Source organism: Zingiber officinale, chromosome 3A (assembly GCF_018446385.1).
Source record: "Zingiber officinale cultivar Zhangliang chromosome 3A, Zo_v1.1, whole genome shotgun sequence".
Lineage (NCBI taxonomy): Eukaryota > Viridiplantae > Streptophyta > Magnoliopsida > Zingiberales > Zingiberaceae > Zingiber > Zingiber officinale.
This window is the reverse complement of record NC_055990.1, coordinates 123,017,864-123,033,069: the sequence shown is the minus strand read 5'-3', so window position 1 is coordinate 123,033,069 and position 15,206 is coordinate 123,017,864. Positions and strand designations below refer to the sequence as shown.

The 15,206-nt window shown below is 38.3% G+C and overlaps 1 protein-coding gene across 6 annotated transcripts; it reads right to left on the bottom strand.

Moving 5' to 3' along the window:
* Positions 1-258: 258 nt before the first annotated feature.
* On the bottom strand, positions 259-5,441 carry LOC122052380 (serine/threonine-protein kinase AFC2-like). Of its 6 annotated transcripts, none has more exons than XM_042613873.1 (13): positions 5,222-5,441; positions 5,031-5,072; positions 3,679-3,871; positions 2,990-3,016; positions 2,702-2,855; positions 2,544-2,592; positions 2,347-2,461; positions 1,996-2,087; positions 1,753-1,888; positions 1,597-1,661; positions 1,410-1,507; positions 1,191-1,293; positions 259-743 (listed from the first exon to the last, which is right to left on the bottom strand). In XM_042613873.1, exons 1-13 carry the CDS (start codon positions 5,318-5,320, stop codon positions 597-599), a joined length of 1,320 nt encoding a protein of 439 aa, XP_042469807.1. In that variant the 5' UTR covers positions 5,321-5,441; the 3' UTR covers positions 259-596. The 6 variants fall into 6 exon arrangements, with proteins under 6 accessions (XP_042469807.1, XP_042469808.1, XP_042469809.1 ...); XM_042613874.1 differs by having other exon boundaries at positions 3,679-3,865; XM_042613875.1 differs by lacking the exon at positions 5,031-5,072.
* Positions 5,442-15,206: the final 9,765 nt, after the last annotated feature.

Here is a 15,206-nt window from a genome sequence, read left to right as displayed (position 1 = left end):
AATTAGTTGAATATCAATATATATGACCCAATATGAATTTGGATATGGAAAATGCATGAAGAAAAAATAAAAGAAAGGTCAAGAATTTGTTCAATGCCAAAAACATTTACGAGTTAGATTTATTACTAATACTAAAAATCAAAAGCCCGAAGAACATTTGCAAAATACTAATGTGCTGCCTTATGCTATGATGATGCGGACCCATACATGATTTAGCACCAAGATGATTGACAATATTTAAAGCTTACGTTGAACAACTTCGTTCAAGTACACATTCAGTGAAACTTTTCATGTAACCAAGATATGATTCAACCTCGATCATTATTACATGATACCAAAATGGGACTTGAATAGACTTCTCAGGTAACCCTTCACCAGTTCACATTCAGTGCACAACTTTTGTTGGGACAAACCGCATCCAATCCATAAATTTTACTTTGTTCAAGTAAACATTACAATAGTTGGGTAAAAAAAAAGATCAAGAAAACACCCAACTACTTCTACAACATCTACATATCACAGGTTAGTTTCTTGAGTGCTGATGACAACTCTAGACCAGGTCGCAATCCAATGTGATTAGAAAACACTGTAATTATCTAATACCGATGCTGATTCTTCGTGAAAAAAGAATGCCTAAGAGCTTCATGGGCAGTCAATCGTTCTGAAGGCTCGTACCTGAGGAGACCTTGTAAAAGATCAATAACATCGCCAGCAGAGTGATCGACATGCTGCATAACAATATTCTGCAAAATAATGTATGCCTATTATAAGATAGCCAAAGCACAACTATTAATCAACCAGAGTTACTATCTTGCTATGCGACTAGTCTAGTAGTTGATTGAAAACCATATAACATGAAAGCTAAAGGTCACACAAGCTATCTTTGAGTATATTTTAATGATATATATTTACCTTTCATAAAAAAAAATATATAGAGCTCACACAAGCTGTCAAGGAACAATTTATATATTTACATTCTTAATCTCACCTTCTTACGTCAGTGAGTATATATACTTCACTGGCTCAAACCCAATACAAATATATAACTTGATCAGAAAAAAAAATTGACACAAGTTTTGAAGCTTGATCCATCTACTCCAATATCATATATAAGTGAATTCGCTAGCTTACCCTTTATCTTAAAAGGGACTGATTTATATATATTTATAATAAAACTTTTGCACATTTACCTGGAGACGAAGTAGTTTTTGAACAGCTTTAATACTCTCCCTGGATGTAGCACCTGCCGGCCAGTTCAGCCGACCTTTTCTAATGTATTTCTCAGCGTGCCTACTGGAATTGATACCACAGAACGAGAAAATAGTGTAAAAAATAATGCAACTGAAGCGCCACATATCAAGTGGCATGTTCTATTGGTATATTTTGTGAAGCAATCAAATGTTACTTACTCAGCTCTCTTCAGCATATGCTGGGGAAAGGGACCCAACACTCTCTCCATCATGGCCATGTGTTCTAAATTTTCATGGGTCTGGAACAAGGCCTCCCCCTGTAATGAAGCATCGTCAATAGACAATGTCAGCTTAGAGAACACCCAAGAATGACACCATATATAATAAAACATAAACAATAACATACTGAGCAAAGTTCTACGAGGATACAACCAATGCTCCATATATCACATGGATAACTCCATCCAAGCCCTGGCAACAAAATAAAAAGTTAAAATATTTAAAACTTCACTCCAACAACCAATTCTGTAGTCAAAGTTGGCCTACAAAATCAGATGCCTACCCAAGATAACCTCTGGTGCTCGATAATGCCTGGTCGAGACTATATAAGTATGGTCCTTGCGGTCATAGGTTGCGCTACCAAAATCAATTAACTTGATGGCACTAGATTTTGGAAGCCTCTTGGAGCATGAACCATCCTTTTAAAATGCAAAGTAAATTATAAGCAGAATTATAATAAATTGCAGAACCATAAAATAACATGAGCTATGTCTTCACACAGCAAAAATGAGAAACAATCGAATACCTTATATTCAGAGACCTTGATATACTCAGGGGACACAAAAAGAATGTTCTCAGGTTTTAAGTCTGTATGAATGAGATGCAAATCATGCATAACTGCAACAAAAGAAAAGGCAGTCCATCATGAACAAGAAGCAATACATGCCCAGAAAACCACTATTATTTAAGGTAAGCTATAAGAGGGGGGAAGTAGCAATAGCAGGCAAGACAGTAGTCTAAAAGAATGAATTAAATAAAATTAAAGGGCACTACTTAAGATTCAAGAGAATTAGGAAAAGCAACCACAATATTTGGAAGGAAATCATCTACAAGAATTAATCTAATGGCAAAAAAGTTGGAAGAGTTTTCTACACACATGCAACAGATTCCAACAGTTGTCTGCCAATCTCGCGAACAAGGTCAATGGGAAATGAGCGATAACCATTTTTCCGTAGAAAATCGTATAAGCTTGGTCCAAGCTTCTCAAATACCTGTTAAAATAATTAAGATTTGTGGACAATTGAACTACCTAAAGTAGCTTGTAAATTGGTGAAACTGTTGCAAAACACTTACTATACAGACATGGTTACGATAGTCAAACCAGTTCCGTAATTGCACACAACTGCAAAATAGACCCATTTACACATGTAACCTTAATTCTACCAAAACATAAATTAAGGGTAGGGTAAAAAGCTATTCAGAATGGCAGTAAAATAAAAATAAAAACTCACCGATTGTCATTCTTGTCATGTTTACCAAGATGATGTAGTACGTCAACCTCGATCATAGCAGCCTCCCGATATTTCTTGATGGATCGAACAATTTTAATAGCTACCATCTCCTTCTTTTCTCGATCCCAACATTCCAAAACCTGACCGAAAGTACCTAAAAAATATCAAACAAAAAAGAGCATAAATAACCTTTCAAGGTTTTATATAATGGACATTAGTCATTATTTATTATATGAAAGATTATCAAAATACTCAAAGATTGAAATTATCTTAGGTGATGAAACTAACCTTCACCAATCTTACTGTAGATCTTGTCTGAAAAAGCATAAAGAAAACAAAAGAATTAGTCAGAAACAATGCTTTTTTTCCTTCAATGAATGACATTCAGGAATGAATTTCCAATTTCTTGGTTTTTAAAAGATTGAACAATCTAAATAATTTAAAAAATCATGGGATTTGTTTCACTGAATCTAAATAAGATTTTTACATTTTTCTTGGTTTTAAAAGAAAACTATTCTGAAATAACAAATTAAAAGATGGTACAAAATAGAGTATCAAAATCGTCAAAAGACAAAATTCTATTCATCCTGGTTGGAGGTGCATGCAATAGTTCGCTATAGAGAAATCTAACCTTCAGACAATTAATGTTACTCAAGGTCAAATATGTCTAACCCTACCTCTTACAGGAAGATATAAGAGAATAAATGACACATAAAAAAGCAATGTTCTGTCTTGTCAGGCCAAAGGTAGCAAACATAAAATAACCTCAAAGTATCATAACTCAAAATGTTTGGAAATGTATAATTTTGGTGAAGAAAAATATCTGAACAAATGAAACTAAATAAGGTGATAAGATTCAAGTCACAATGTTACCGATATTAACATGCATGCATCAACTTTATTTAAAATCATAAATCCTGCTACACACAGACCACTCCCAGCCATAAAAGTTCAGAAATTGGTAAACAAGTAATTACAGCGAGAAGTCAAATTTTCTCCGACAGCAAACATATAATGCCCATCTTTATCATCCTCTCTCCAAGGGGGGGAAGCATTTCGAGCCACTCCCTTCGAAAACAGAGAAGAACAAGTATGGTGTGAAGATGCCGTCGATGAAATTAAGCTGTTCACATCGCCAACTTCTTGCCCACATAATATTCCTATCTGATCCTACACACAACCATCCATTCATTCTTTGCACTTAATAAACACAATCATGATGCCACTTATTCCGTTAAAATCTCCTTTCAGAAAAATTAGTTCAGCAATATATTTTAAATGGGTAAAATGAAGATGAGAAAACAGTTTACAGGATTATTATAGCTTAAGTAACTAACAGACAAGTTACAGCTCACAACATATTCAATCGATATGACTGAAAAAAAAGAATATGCATCTAGAACAATAACGAAAGCGTTAATTGTTCAATATAGCCCAAACATAGAAGTTTAGTAGTCCAAACTAAGACTTAAAAAAGCAAAATAAAAAGAAAATATGGACCTAGCTTAGGCATTAAGTTTTAATTATATCCTATCATTTGAATCTGATTAAGTTCATCTTCTTTCTATGCCAACTAACCTGTCACATCCTTATTGTATCAGAGTTATGAAATCCAAATTGTACTTCTAGCTTAACAAAAATTAGGATTATTTAAGGCAACTTATCAACCTAATCTAAACCCAATACAAGTAGCCAATTTGGATTCGATTTGGGTGATTATTTAATAATATGGAAGGTTGACCAGCAACATGGACAAAAATTTAACCAAGATGCACACCAAACTAGATTTGAGCCTATCAACTTCAGCACAACTCATCATATTTATAGTTGAACCAGATCAATACTAGTGTCATAATTTAAACCAAATCTAGCAATTTACCTATAATGAAATATTCTTAAGAGCTACAACTGCACAGCAGCAAGACACATACAATCTATTATATTCTGTGAGAGATAAAATTTATCATTTTCAAGCACATAATGCAACATTAAACAACAAAACATATTCTGCAGCATTTTTGTGTAGATATGAAAATCAATATTCGTATTGCAAGATAACTAATGTGAGTGAAAATACCATGTGGTGCACATATTTGGAAAAAAAAAAAGAATCAAATACTCATAAGAAAAATCATAAAACAGAGGTTTATGGATTATTTGATATAATATCAAACAAAACATATAACTCGATCAATTGAGACCAAGTGGATCACAATATATAGAACCAAACAAAAAGTAAAAAAAAAAACATTTTGCACATGGGGGGCAATCTTCCCCCCTAAGATCCAAGCACTAACAGAAAAAAAAATTAAGAACAAAAGTAGCATACGGTTCTGAGGGGACGCTGATAGATCCTCACCAAATCCGATAGCTGCCGAACAGACAGGTTCAATAACGACAAAAAAAAACGATATAATCAAACTTACCCAGGATCCTGTAAAACTTTAGGGATCTGAAAGACTATAAGAAGAAACAAAGGACCGGATTTCCGCCTGATAATTATTTCAAGAAAAAGATTACCTTTGAATGCTGCGAGATGTCCAAATTATGTCTCGGCCGCTTCCAGGGGCGTCGATCCACGTGGTTGTGGGGAAATTCCCCTATGCGCTCCATTTCCATGGCAGATTCAACCAAAGCAACAGAAGCAAAGAGGAGGATCCAAACCCCTAATCTCCAAACAAAGGGGAAAGTTCTTTGCCCCAATTTCTAAATGGCGATGGACGGCTCGTCCCGACGACCTTTTATAGACGAGGAGGCTGGCTTATAGCTCCAAGTTATCGGCTTTAGTTGGGCCTCTTTAGATAGGCCCAAATTATGTACGAACAAATATAATTCAGAATTAAATTATATACCACGATTTATTAAATACCTAAATTACAGTAGATATTTTACAGATCAAGTTTTTATTTTACATATATATATATATATATATATATATATATATATATAAACTGTGCTTTCAATTTATTAAATAATTTTTTTTTAATTATTACATTATGCACTATTTTTAAAAAATTATCCCTTCCCACTATATAAACCAAACTAAAAAAAAAGTAAAAATATAACTAACTCGTGACCACTGGTTAATATTTAAAATCTACTGAATGTGAAAATATAATTAACTTGTGACGTACTATAAAATTAATTTTATCTAGTGGAAAGATAATATTAGAATGTTAGGTGAGAATGATCAGTCGTTCATATTTATGAATTTATTATGATGATTGATAAAAAATTTCTATGAGGTTAAATTAATCCACTCTAAAGATTAATCAATTTATAGTGTTGAATACCGGAATGACTTAAAAAAAAAATTGTATCATCTCCAACTTTTGTCACTTTTTGCTAGGTAACCATGAAATCTTACTCGAATAAATCAATGATAATATTCTACATGGCATCTTAGGAGAAATAAGAAATAGAAAGTGTCACGCCCTGGAGGAGTCTCTGTCCGAAGAAATTTCGATAGCATCTTCCCTGTATGGCGGACAATCTGAAACTTTTCTACAGTATCATATACCTCAGTCACATGCGGCTGGAATAATAACAATAATAAAACAATCACCACGCGGTTAATATCAATTTCAGCCTCTGGCTGACACAACCAAACAGTTTATATCATCAACCCACTCGGCTGGAACAAAAATCTAAAACACAGCAGAAAAACGATAGAAAACCAAAATACATGACATGCTAGCCGGCTAGGCTTACACCACACCACAACACAATACTCCGTAAACAAAACCAGAACACAAAGCCAAATACACACATACCATATACCATAATAAACATAAATAAACTGCGAAGACTGGTCTTCTAATGTGACGTGGGAACCGGCAGTCAGGATACTCCAAGCGACTCCATAAACAACCTGGTATCTGAAAAAGATAGTGTCCACGGGGTGAGTTCAACAACTCAGCGAATACCAATAGACATGCCTAGTAAGATATATCTAACAACAATAAACATGAAATACAGCTTCCTAATCATATATAGGAAAAATGCAAGACTGAAAAGCAACTGAGGAAGCTGTACTCACCAGGAACTCCTATCCAGAACAAAAGGATCGTCAAACCAGATACACAATATGCCTCCTATATGCATGTCAAACAAATGCATCCACCAAACTGCAGCATATAAGTGCAGCAAACACAAGCAAATAAATGCAATAAATGCATATGGTGCCAATGACATGGTCACCCCTGACTCCAGTCAGTCATCTCACACACAATGGTGAGACTGAGTGGGTAGGGCTGTGACATCCGTGCACTCTGACGTCACTGCTCCTGATGAGTGACCGAGTGGACGGGATGCTGTCGGAGTACACACATACTCCTACCCCAAATCATAAGTGGGGGAGCACAATGCTCTCATCTCCCGGTGCACCATGACGGAGAGGGATCCCTGACGTGCTACCACGCTGCGTCACACTACCCATGAGCGGACCAACGGAGCACCGAACAGAGCAAAACTGACGTGCTACCACGCTGCGTCACGCTACCTATGAGCGGACCAGCGGAGCACCTAACAGTGGTGAAACTGGCGATATGCTCTACAATAATGGAGCAGCCTATCACGCAGCATACAATCATGCAAATGGTGCATGAAACTAAGCATGACAATATCCTGAACCAAATCCACATATATATATATATATATATATATATATATATATATATATATATAAATGTGTACCCTAGTACAAGTAAGTCAAATCCACAGATCTAGGGTATACAGGCCCTCTATGGTATAACAACCTAGGTCCTGAACATATCCACCTCCATAAAATATGTACCAACAATATACATGGATCAAAGCAAAAGGTCTAGGTACACAGATCATGTATGATATAAAAATATAGATACACATGTCAGATAATAAAAATCCAGAGTCTAGTCCTAAACTCAGTAAAGCATGGTGGTATATCACTTACTATAGGAACTAAAGTACTCATGGTAAGAATCATGAAGTATAAACATGGATACATAACAAGCGACGAAACAGATCATGCTATGGGTATCAAAGCGTGACATACCAAAGGCAAACATGATCATTGCTTGCAGCTATAAAATACTATGCATATCCAATTGACAATATCATAAAAAGATAAGTCAAGAGGTACCCGCCTCCAATTTAGATCGAATCGAACCAATCCGATGTCGAGACGCCCATCTTGAATCTCAGTCCTGTATCACCAACATAAATATATTTTATTTAGCTACATTCCTATAAATAGCTAAATAAAATCTCTTACACTAAATTAGGGCAAAACCCTAATCCATATACCTCAATCTGCCTAAGTTAAATCCAACGGTTAATTAGGATTAGTTTTCCTAATCCCTAATCAACTCATTAGAATAATAATTCATACCTAAATCAATTACACTAATCATGAAGTCATAACTTCTTAATTGAACTACTCTTACCTCTACCTCATTGCTAGAACAGAGGTGATTGACTGTTGGATGTCCGACACATTTATTCGAACACCGAATGACCACATTTATGTCTCCAACTCCTGCATAACCAGAGACGAAGGAGTTAATTAACACCTCATTGCTCACAGACATAACTTCGAGCACATGGTGGACTTATCAAGTAGCACGCACTTGGAGTCCATATCACTGAAAAATTACCTACATAGAGGTCGAAGATAATCCCTAACCTGACAACGTACGCCAGGAACCGAGTTGTGGTCGGTGGAAGAGGCGGTGGAAATGAATCAGAGGAACAATGGTCCACGGGCACGAACATCAGCATAACCAATGGTGAGTAGGTGATCGGCTCTGCTCCCTGTGAGTACTCGGTGTCCACGACCAAGAGTAGGTAAGCAACAGCCAGCGTCGGCACTGCTCTGTGTGAGAAGAGGGCAACACCTAGGCATCGGCGTTCGGCCTTGTAGCCGCAATCACGGCTCGAGCAGGGAGAATGGAGGCGGATCAGGTGCTAGGGCACCGCTGGAATGAAGCTCGCGTGCTGGTTCTCCGAAGAGGAGAACAAAAGGGCCGGCGCTAGGGCACAAGGATGGCAGCACTCGGTGCGGCTCGGGAAGGAGAGGCCGACGGCAAAAAAAAATCTATGGCACAGGGAAGACAGCGCCACGCCGGCGTTCTGAACGGCGACTCCCATGTGGCCCTCGGCTGACGGCGGTGGACCGACAGGGGCACGCAGAGGCAGAGGGAGTCGGGCGGATGCGGTGTGCGACGGTGGAGAGCAGATGGACTTCGGCCGAAGGTTTTGTATGAATGGGAGAAGGAACCGCTCGGCGCGTGAGAGGAGAAGAAGGAAAGGCGGTTCGGGCAAGGAGTGTTGGGGTTGCAAGGTTGCAAACATAGTCTCATATTGGAAACACATGGGAAAGATCATGGGTTTATAAGAGAAAAGATATCTCCATTGACATGAGGCCTTTTGGGTAGAGCCCAAGAGCAAAACCATGAGGGCTTAGACCCAAAGTGGACAATATCATACAATTGTGGAGATCTCTAAATTATTTTCAATCCTACAATTGGTATCAGAGCCCGGACTGCCAGAAGGTTTAACCGCCGACTGTGCATAAGAGCTATGGTCTGATTGAGCCATGTGGGTACAATATTGACCTCGAACAAAGAAAGTGGGGGCTCCTATGTTCGGATCAAGAGGACCAGACACTAGACAGGAAGTCCTAGTTGCGACTAGGCAAGGAAGTCCTAGTAGGTCGGGTGGACCGAGGGGCAGGAAGACCTGGTGGGTCGAGAATCGGACATGGGAAGCCTATGGTCCTTTGTTTGAGAGGGGGATTGTTGGGGTTGCAAGGTTGCAAACATAGTCCCATATTGGAAACACATGGGAAAGATCATGGGTTTATAAGAGAAAAGATATCTCCATTGACATGAGTCCTTTTGGGTAGAGCCCAAGAGCAAAACCATGAGGGCTTAGACCCAATGTAAAATACCAGAAAATAGGCGAATATTAATAAGGGATTTTTCTGGAATTTTTGGAAATTTTTCAGGAATTTTTCGGAGCTCGTACGAACGAGTTAACGGGGAAAAAAAAAACTGTTTAGGCTACCCTATTTAAGCGAGGAGAAGATTATATTTATATAATCTTTTTCCTTTTATTTTCTTATTCCTTTTTATTTACATTTGTCGCCGTTTTTCTTCTTTGCCGAGCCGTGCCCGCGCGCCCTCTTTTCTCCCCGACGCCGCCGATCTCGTCCGAGCCCTAACCGCCGGGCCGGCAGTTTTCCTCCTCTCCTCCTACTTCATCCTCCCTTCCACTTCTTCTTCTTCCTCCGGCGACGCCGCACGAACAGAATCGCTTCTGCCCTAGGTGCCGACGCCGAGAGTCCTACTTCCTTTCCTCTCCTCGCGTCTTCCTCGCCGACCCCAGCCGTGTTCTAATCGGCTGAGCCGATCCTTTTCCCCTGCTGCTTATCCTCTGCCGCCAACGAGGAGAGTGCCGGCCACCCTTCCTTTGCCCTCGAGCCCGAGCCACATAACCGAGATCTCCTTCCTTCTACTCCTCTGCCGCCGGCGACTAGAGCCACAGCCGACTCCTTGTTGCCCTAACAGTGGAGATACTGAGCAGAGGGCCACTGCCGACGCCAACCGACCGTCGGTGCCTTCTCTGTGTCGTACCCTAGATCCTAGCCAACAAGGTGAGTTGGTTGCACTGGAAATGTTTGGTTGCACACTTGATTTTCTCCTTCTGATCTGATCCAGCAGGTGTAGGGTTTCAATGGAAGAGTGGTCACGGCTGTGAGGGAAAGGAAGGCTCTGCCGTGAAGTGTTCTAATAACAATCTTGAGTTTCAACACAAAACACGGCTGTGAATTGAGGTAAAGAGTAGAGAATTGTAACCTTGTTGTGGATTGTGTGTTGTTTGGATTGTTATGATAATAGATTTGATTTAGGTATGAGGTAATCAATTTATATTGGTAGATTGGATTAGCTTTAGATTTTTAATCTAAAGTTATCATTAGGGTTAAAGGTAATTAACCCTAGTTAAACGTTGGATTTAAATTAGGAGTCGAGACTTATGGTTTAGGGTTTTCCCCTAAATTGTTCTTAAGGATTTTTGTTTAGCTATTCGTTTAATTTGTAGCTAAATAAAAATGTATGTGTGATATCACAGGACTTTGATTCGAGACGAGCATCTCGACGCCCGAGTTGGACCATTTCGATTGGAGGCGGGTACTTTGACTTATGTCTTTTGATATGCATAATAAAGTGTTTAACATATAGCAATGATTGTGTTATCCTTTTGATTCGGTTGGTCACTACATGATCTGTTACATGTTGTTTGTTTATTTATTATGCACTGCATGTTATTATTGACCTGACCATACATGCTTTCGGTAGTGACCCAACCATGTGATACATCATGTTCAGGACCTAGGGTTTATATGATACCCTATCTGTTTGTGTACCTTCCATCTGATACATTGATTTGTGGTACACCTTTTATTTATGTATGGATCTTGCTATGCTATTCATGAGATTGCCATGCTTAGTATCATGCATCATGTTTGCATGCTGTGCGATTATCGGCTGAGCTCATCGCCAGTTACATGTACTGCATACACCACCCATGGATTAGTTGTATATCCGGTGTGTGGCGATTCCTCCGGTCCGAGGACTCAGGTGGTAGCCGATCGATTCGCTCTGCTTGGCTCGTTGGCATTTAGGGTAGCAGTGGCAGATGGTGGACTCTGTTTGGCTCCGTTGGTCGAGACTCAGCGTGGTAGCCGAGAGTTCCTTCCGTCTCAGGGAGATGAGAGTATTGAGCTCCCCATTTATGATTTGGGGCCGAGGACAGGAGTACTCCGACAGCACACCCATCAGGAGAAGTGATGTCCGAGTGCACGGTCACCAGATGCATTTATTGCATTTTATTGTTGTGATTGCTGCACTTATATGCTGCATTTGTATGGATGCATTTGATTGACATGCATTCAGGATTATGATTTCTTCGGTCTGACGACTTGTTACCTTTGTACCTTGATCCCGGTTAGTACAGTTATCTCCTGATTTCGTTTCAGTTGCATTTATTCCTTCTCGTATTCAGGAGACTGTACGCATGATTAGTGTTGTCTGTTATTTATTTTATTATGCATATCAGTTGTACCTGCTGAGTGTTGGACTCACCCCGCCTCCATTGTTGATATTTTCAGGTTGAGGCTGTCCGGAGCAGTTCCAGTCGCTGGCCCCCCATATGCACGTAGAGCTAGTTCTCTACTAGTTCGTTATTGGTTTTATTTTGGCCTTTTTTCTATATCAGACTTTGTTTTAGTATTCTCTTTGGATTTTTCCTATAGATATTGTATGGATTGACACCTTTTTATGGATTTTTGATATGGTATTGGATTTCATTCTACTACGTACCTGCCTGGACGGCAGAAGAGGTGAGTTCGTTGGATTTGAGCTTTACGAGTGTAGTGGAGTAGGGTGGATTTTGAGTCAGAGTCCTATTGTTATTGATTACTATTATTAACTGCGTGGTTGTGACAGCCAGAGGCTGAATATCTTTATAAACTGCGTGGTGTTTGTTTTTATTTATTGTTATCATTCCAGCCGCCTGTGGCTGATGTATATGTGATATGTAGAAAGTTTCATATTGTCCGCCGTACAGGGGAGATGCTGCCGAAATTTCTTCGGACAGAGACTCCTCTGGGGCGTGACAATTAAGTGGTATCAGAGCGAGTATACGATACTTGCTATGTGTTCTGGATTTTTGAGAGCTTAAGTTTTACGATCTTTGTTTTCGTATTTAGGATAGTTGATATAACCTGATACCAATTGATATGGTATCAGAGCGCCAAAGTTTGGCGATATTTAGTTGATTTCCGTGTGTTGGATTTTCGGGATTTATCTGATACCAATTCATTGGTATCAGAGCAGGTTTTGATACTTGCTTTTGGTATTTTGGATATTTTTATACTAGCCCTAGTTGCGAGACATATTGGTGTGGGCAGTTATTTTCGGTTGCACGGATTTGTCCGTTTCGATTATGTTATGGACTTCAGTTTTGGATTTATATGGATTTCTGGTGTTTGTTTTTCTCGTACGGAATTCCGAGGTCATTTTGGGGACTGGACAGCGATGGAACATCTCCAGACGGCATATAGGTATGATGTTTAGTTTTATAGTTTATGATAGGTATTAGCATTCTTTATGTAGTACCTGTTTGGTTGTAGTAGCACATATTACATGTGATGGATTAGCCATTGAGCATGATTGACCTTAATAGAGATAAAGGATTATAATCTATGGTGATTTTTCTTATCATACCATCAGTAGTGTTAGCTTCTGTTACTACTAGTAGGAAATGGAGGCATATACCAGCCTCTGCTATTGATAACTGGGTAGTGGATGATACCTACATATTTATGTTGTTTTAGCCAGTGAAGGTTTGATACTCATATCTTTTGGATATTAGGATACCCGATATGATGAAAAATTGTTCATTAGGGGAGTTACCATGTTTGATCATTGTTGAGAATGGTTTGAGGTTGAGGGATATTGTGAGATCAGATATTGTGATATGTTGATTTCTAATGATTTATTGGAGTAAATGTTATGTGGTCGTCTGATGATCTATTATTAGATATTGGTTTTGATGATCTATTAGTAGATGACTATTTTGATGATTTATATTGGGTTGTCGTTGATGGTGACATAGTGAGTGTCATGTTGATATTCACAAGTTTGATGATTATGGTTGGTGATCAGATTATAAATTTGGTGCTGAAGAGTTTACGGTTGAATGTGCCTATGAGATTTTAATAAATCTGGTTGGTTATGGATAGTTAGCAGGATTATAAAAAAAAAAAAATGATATATGCTTCCTCTGATATGGGACTATGTGGATAAATAATGATTGATGTTTTTGAATGCTAACTTGCCCTCATGGGGAGTAGAGATTTATTCATCTGATATATGGTTTGGGCTGTTATTTTTGAGGATAAAAAAAAATGAGGGTGTTTTGATGTTCTTGAATTCTGACTTTTGTCTTTTGGGTCGTACACATTTATACATATGATATTATGTGGGTTGACATTTTCTAGTTTGAGTTGATGTAATTAGTGTTGAATTGACCCATGAACTGATTTAGTTATTTAACAACATTGTATACCATTTTATCTTAGTTAATTTTCGTCAGTAAATATTGATTTACACTTGTTAAATCGGTCAGTAGAAGACTGATTTATGTTTGTCGAGTTGGGTAGTTGTGGTTTGATATACCTTAGTTGCTTGTGGAGGATTAAGGTATTCTTGATTAGTTAGTAGATGAATGATTTAGTTTTGTTGGTTGATCAGTAGAGGATTGCCATGATCTATTTTTAGAGGTTCGAACCTTTAGGTTATTTGTGCTTAGTTATATATCTAGAGCACATTTGAGTACATGTTTTGTACTAGCGTGGAAAGGACTGATTTAGCCATATATCATTGTCGGCTTGGATAGGTTATAAAGGATCGATGTATCCTATTCCATGAAAACTTTGACCGTGGACTGTATATACCTGGTGGGATAATTTAGAGGGTGCATTGGAATATGCGACCCCGCTGATGTAAGGAAGTGTAGAGCTAATTGCTTAACACTTATGGGATACAATTGTTATTAGTGTTTACTGGGAGAGTACATTTTGGATTTATGAGGATAAAATTTTTTTTTCCATTGGATATAGTCTTGGTAGTGTATGACATTGACTGGCAATGTTATACCACGGTGTGTATATCTTTCTTGTCCGATACCAGTTCCTTTGAACCTAGAGCAGGGTTGTTACTGGATGATTAGACTGTTTTATTTTGGGTTGCTTTTGATTGATGTATTCATGCTTGATACATATGCATGAATTTTGTTTAGATATACCTGTAACCCATGAGTATTGGTAGCATAAGGTTGGTCTCTTTGGTTGAGCTGGTATGCTGATTTTGCATGTCTATGTTGCATGTATATTATGATTGTTATGTGTTGTAGGAGTCCTATGGTAGACTGTCCATTTGCCAGTAGTATATATATCCATGTTCTGATATGATTTGAAGGTTCCTGGTGGATCATAGATATGTAGTTCGGTGTATGTATCTGAAGGTATTATTGAGGATAGCTTGTTGATTAAATCCGAGATGTAGTATAAGTACATCGGTGGTGTTTTGATGGAAGCATTTTGTCGATTTAATCTGAGTTGTGATATGTACATATGTGTTTGGTGTGGTATCTGAGGTAACCTTTTTGATTATGTTTGATTTGTGAGTGCACCTGGGTTTAGTATGCTTTATTGGAAGTATATGTTGGTTATACTCTTGGCATAGGTGAAGATATGTCATATGAGCGTTGTTTGAGGTGTATTGTTGATTTTACCTACATTGATTTTGGACACGTGTTCGGTATGTATTGTTGGAGGTATTATACTGATTATACCTGAGTTGTGAGTATGTTTGGTGTATAATAATTGGAGGTTTTTGTTGATCATACATATGTTGTGTGAGCATGTGTGCTAGATGTATTATTGGTAGCAGTATGATGA

What these genes read in the sequence shown, in the direction of transcription:
- LOC122052380 (XM_042613873.1), bottom strand. Translation starts at nt 5,320, where the DNA reads ATGGAAATGGAGCGCATAGGGGAATTTCCCCACAACCACGTGGATCGA. An exon ending in ACATCTCGCAGCATTCAAAG is followed by an intron (nt 5,073 to 5,221) that starts GTAATCTTTTTC and finishes TCTGTTCGGCAG; the next exon opens with CTATCGGATTTGGTGAGGAT. An exon ending in AGCACCAGAGGTTATCTTGG is followed by an intron (nt 1,662 to 1,752) that starts GTAGGCATCTGA and finishes TTTTGTTGCCAG; the next exon opens with GGCTTGGATGGAGTTATCCA.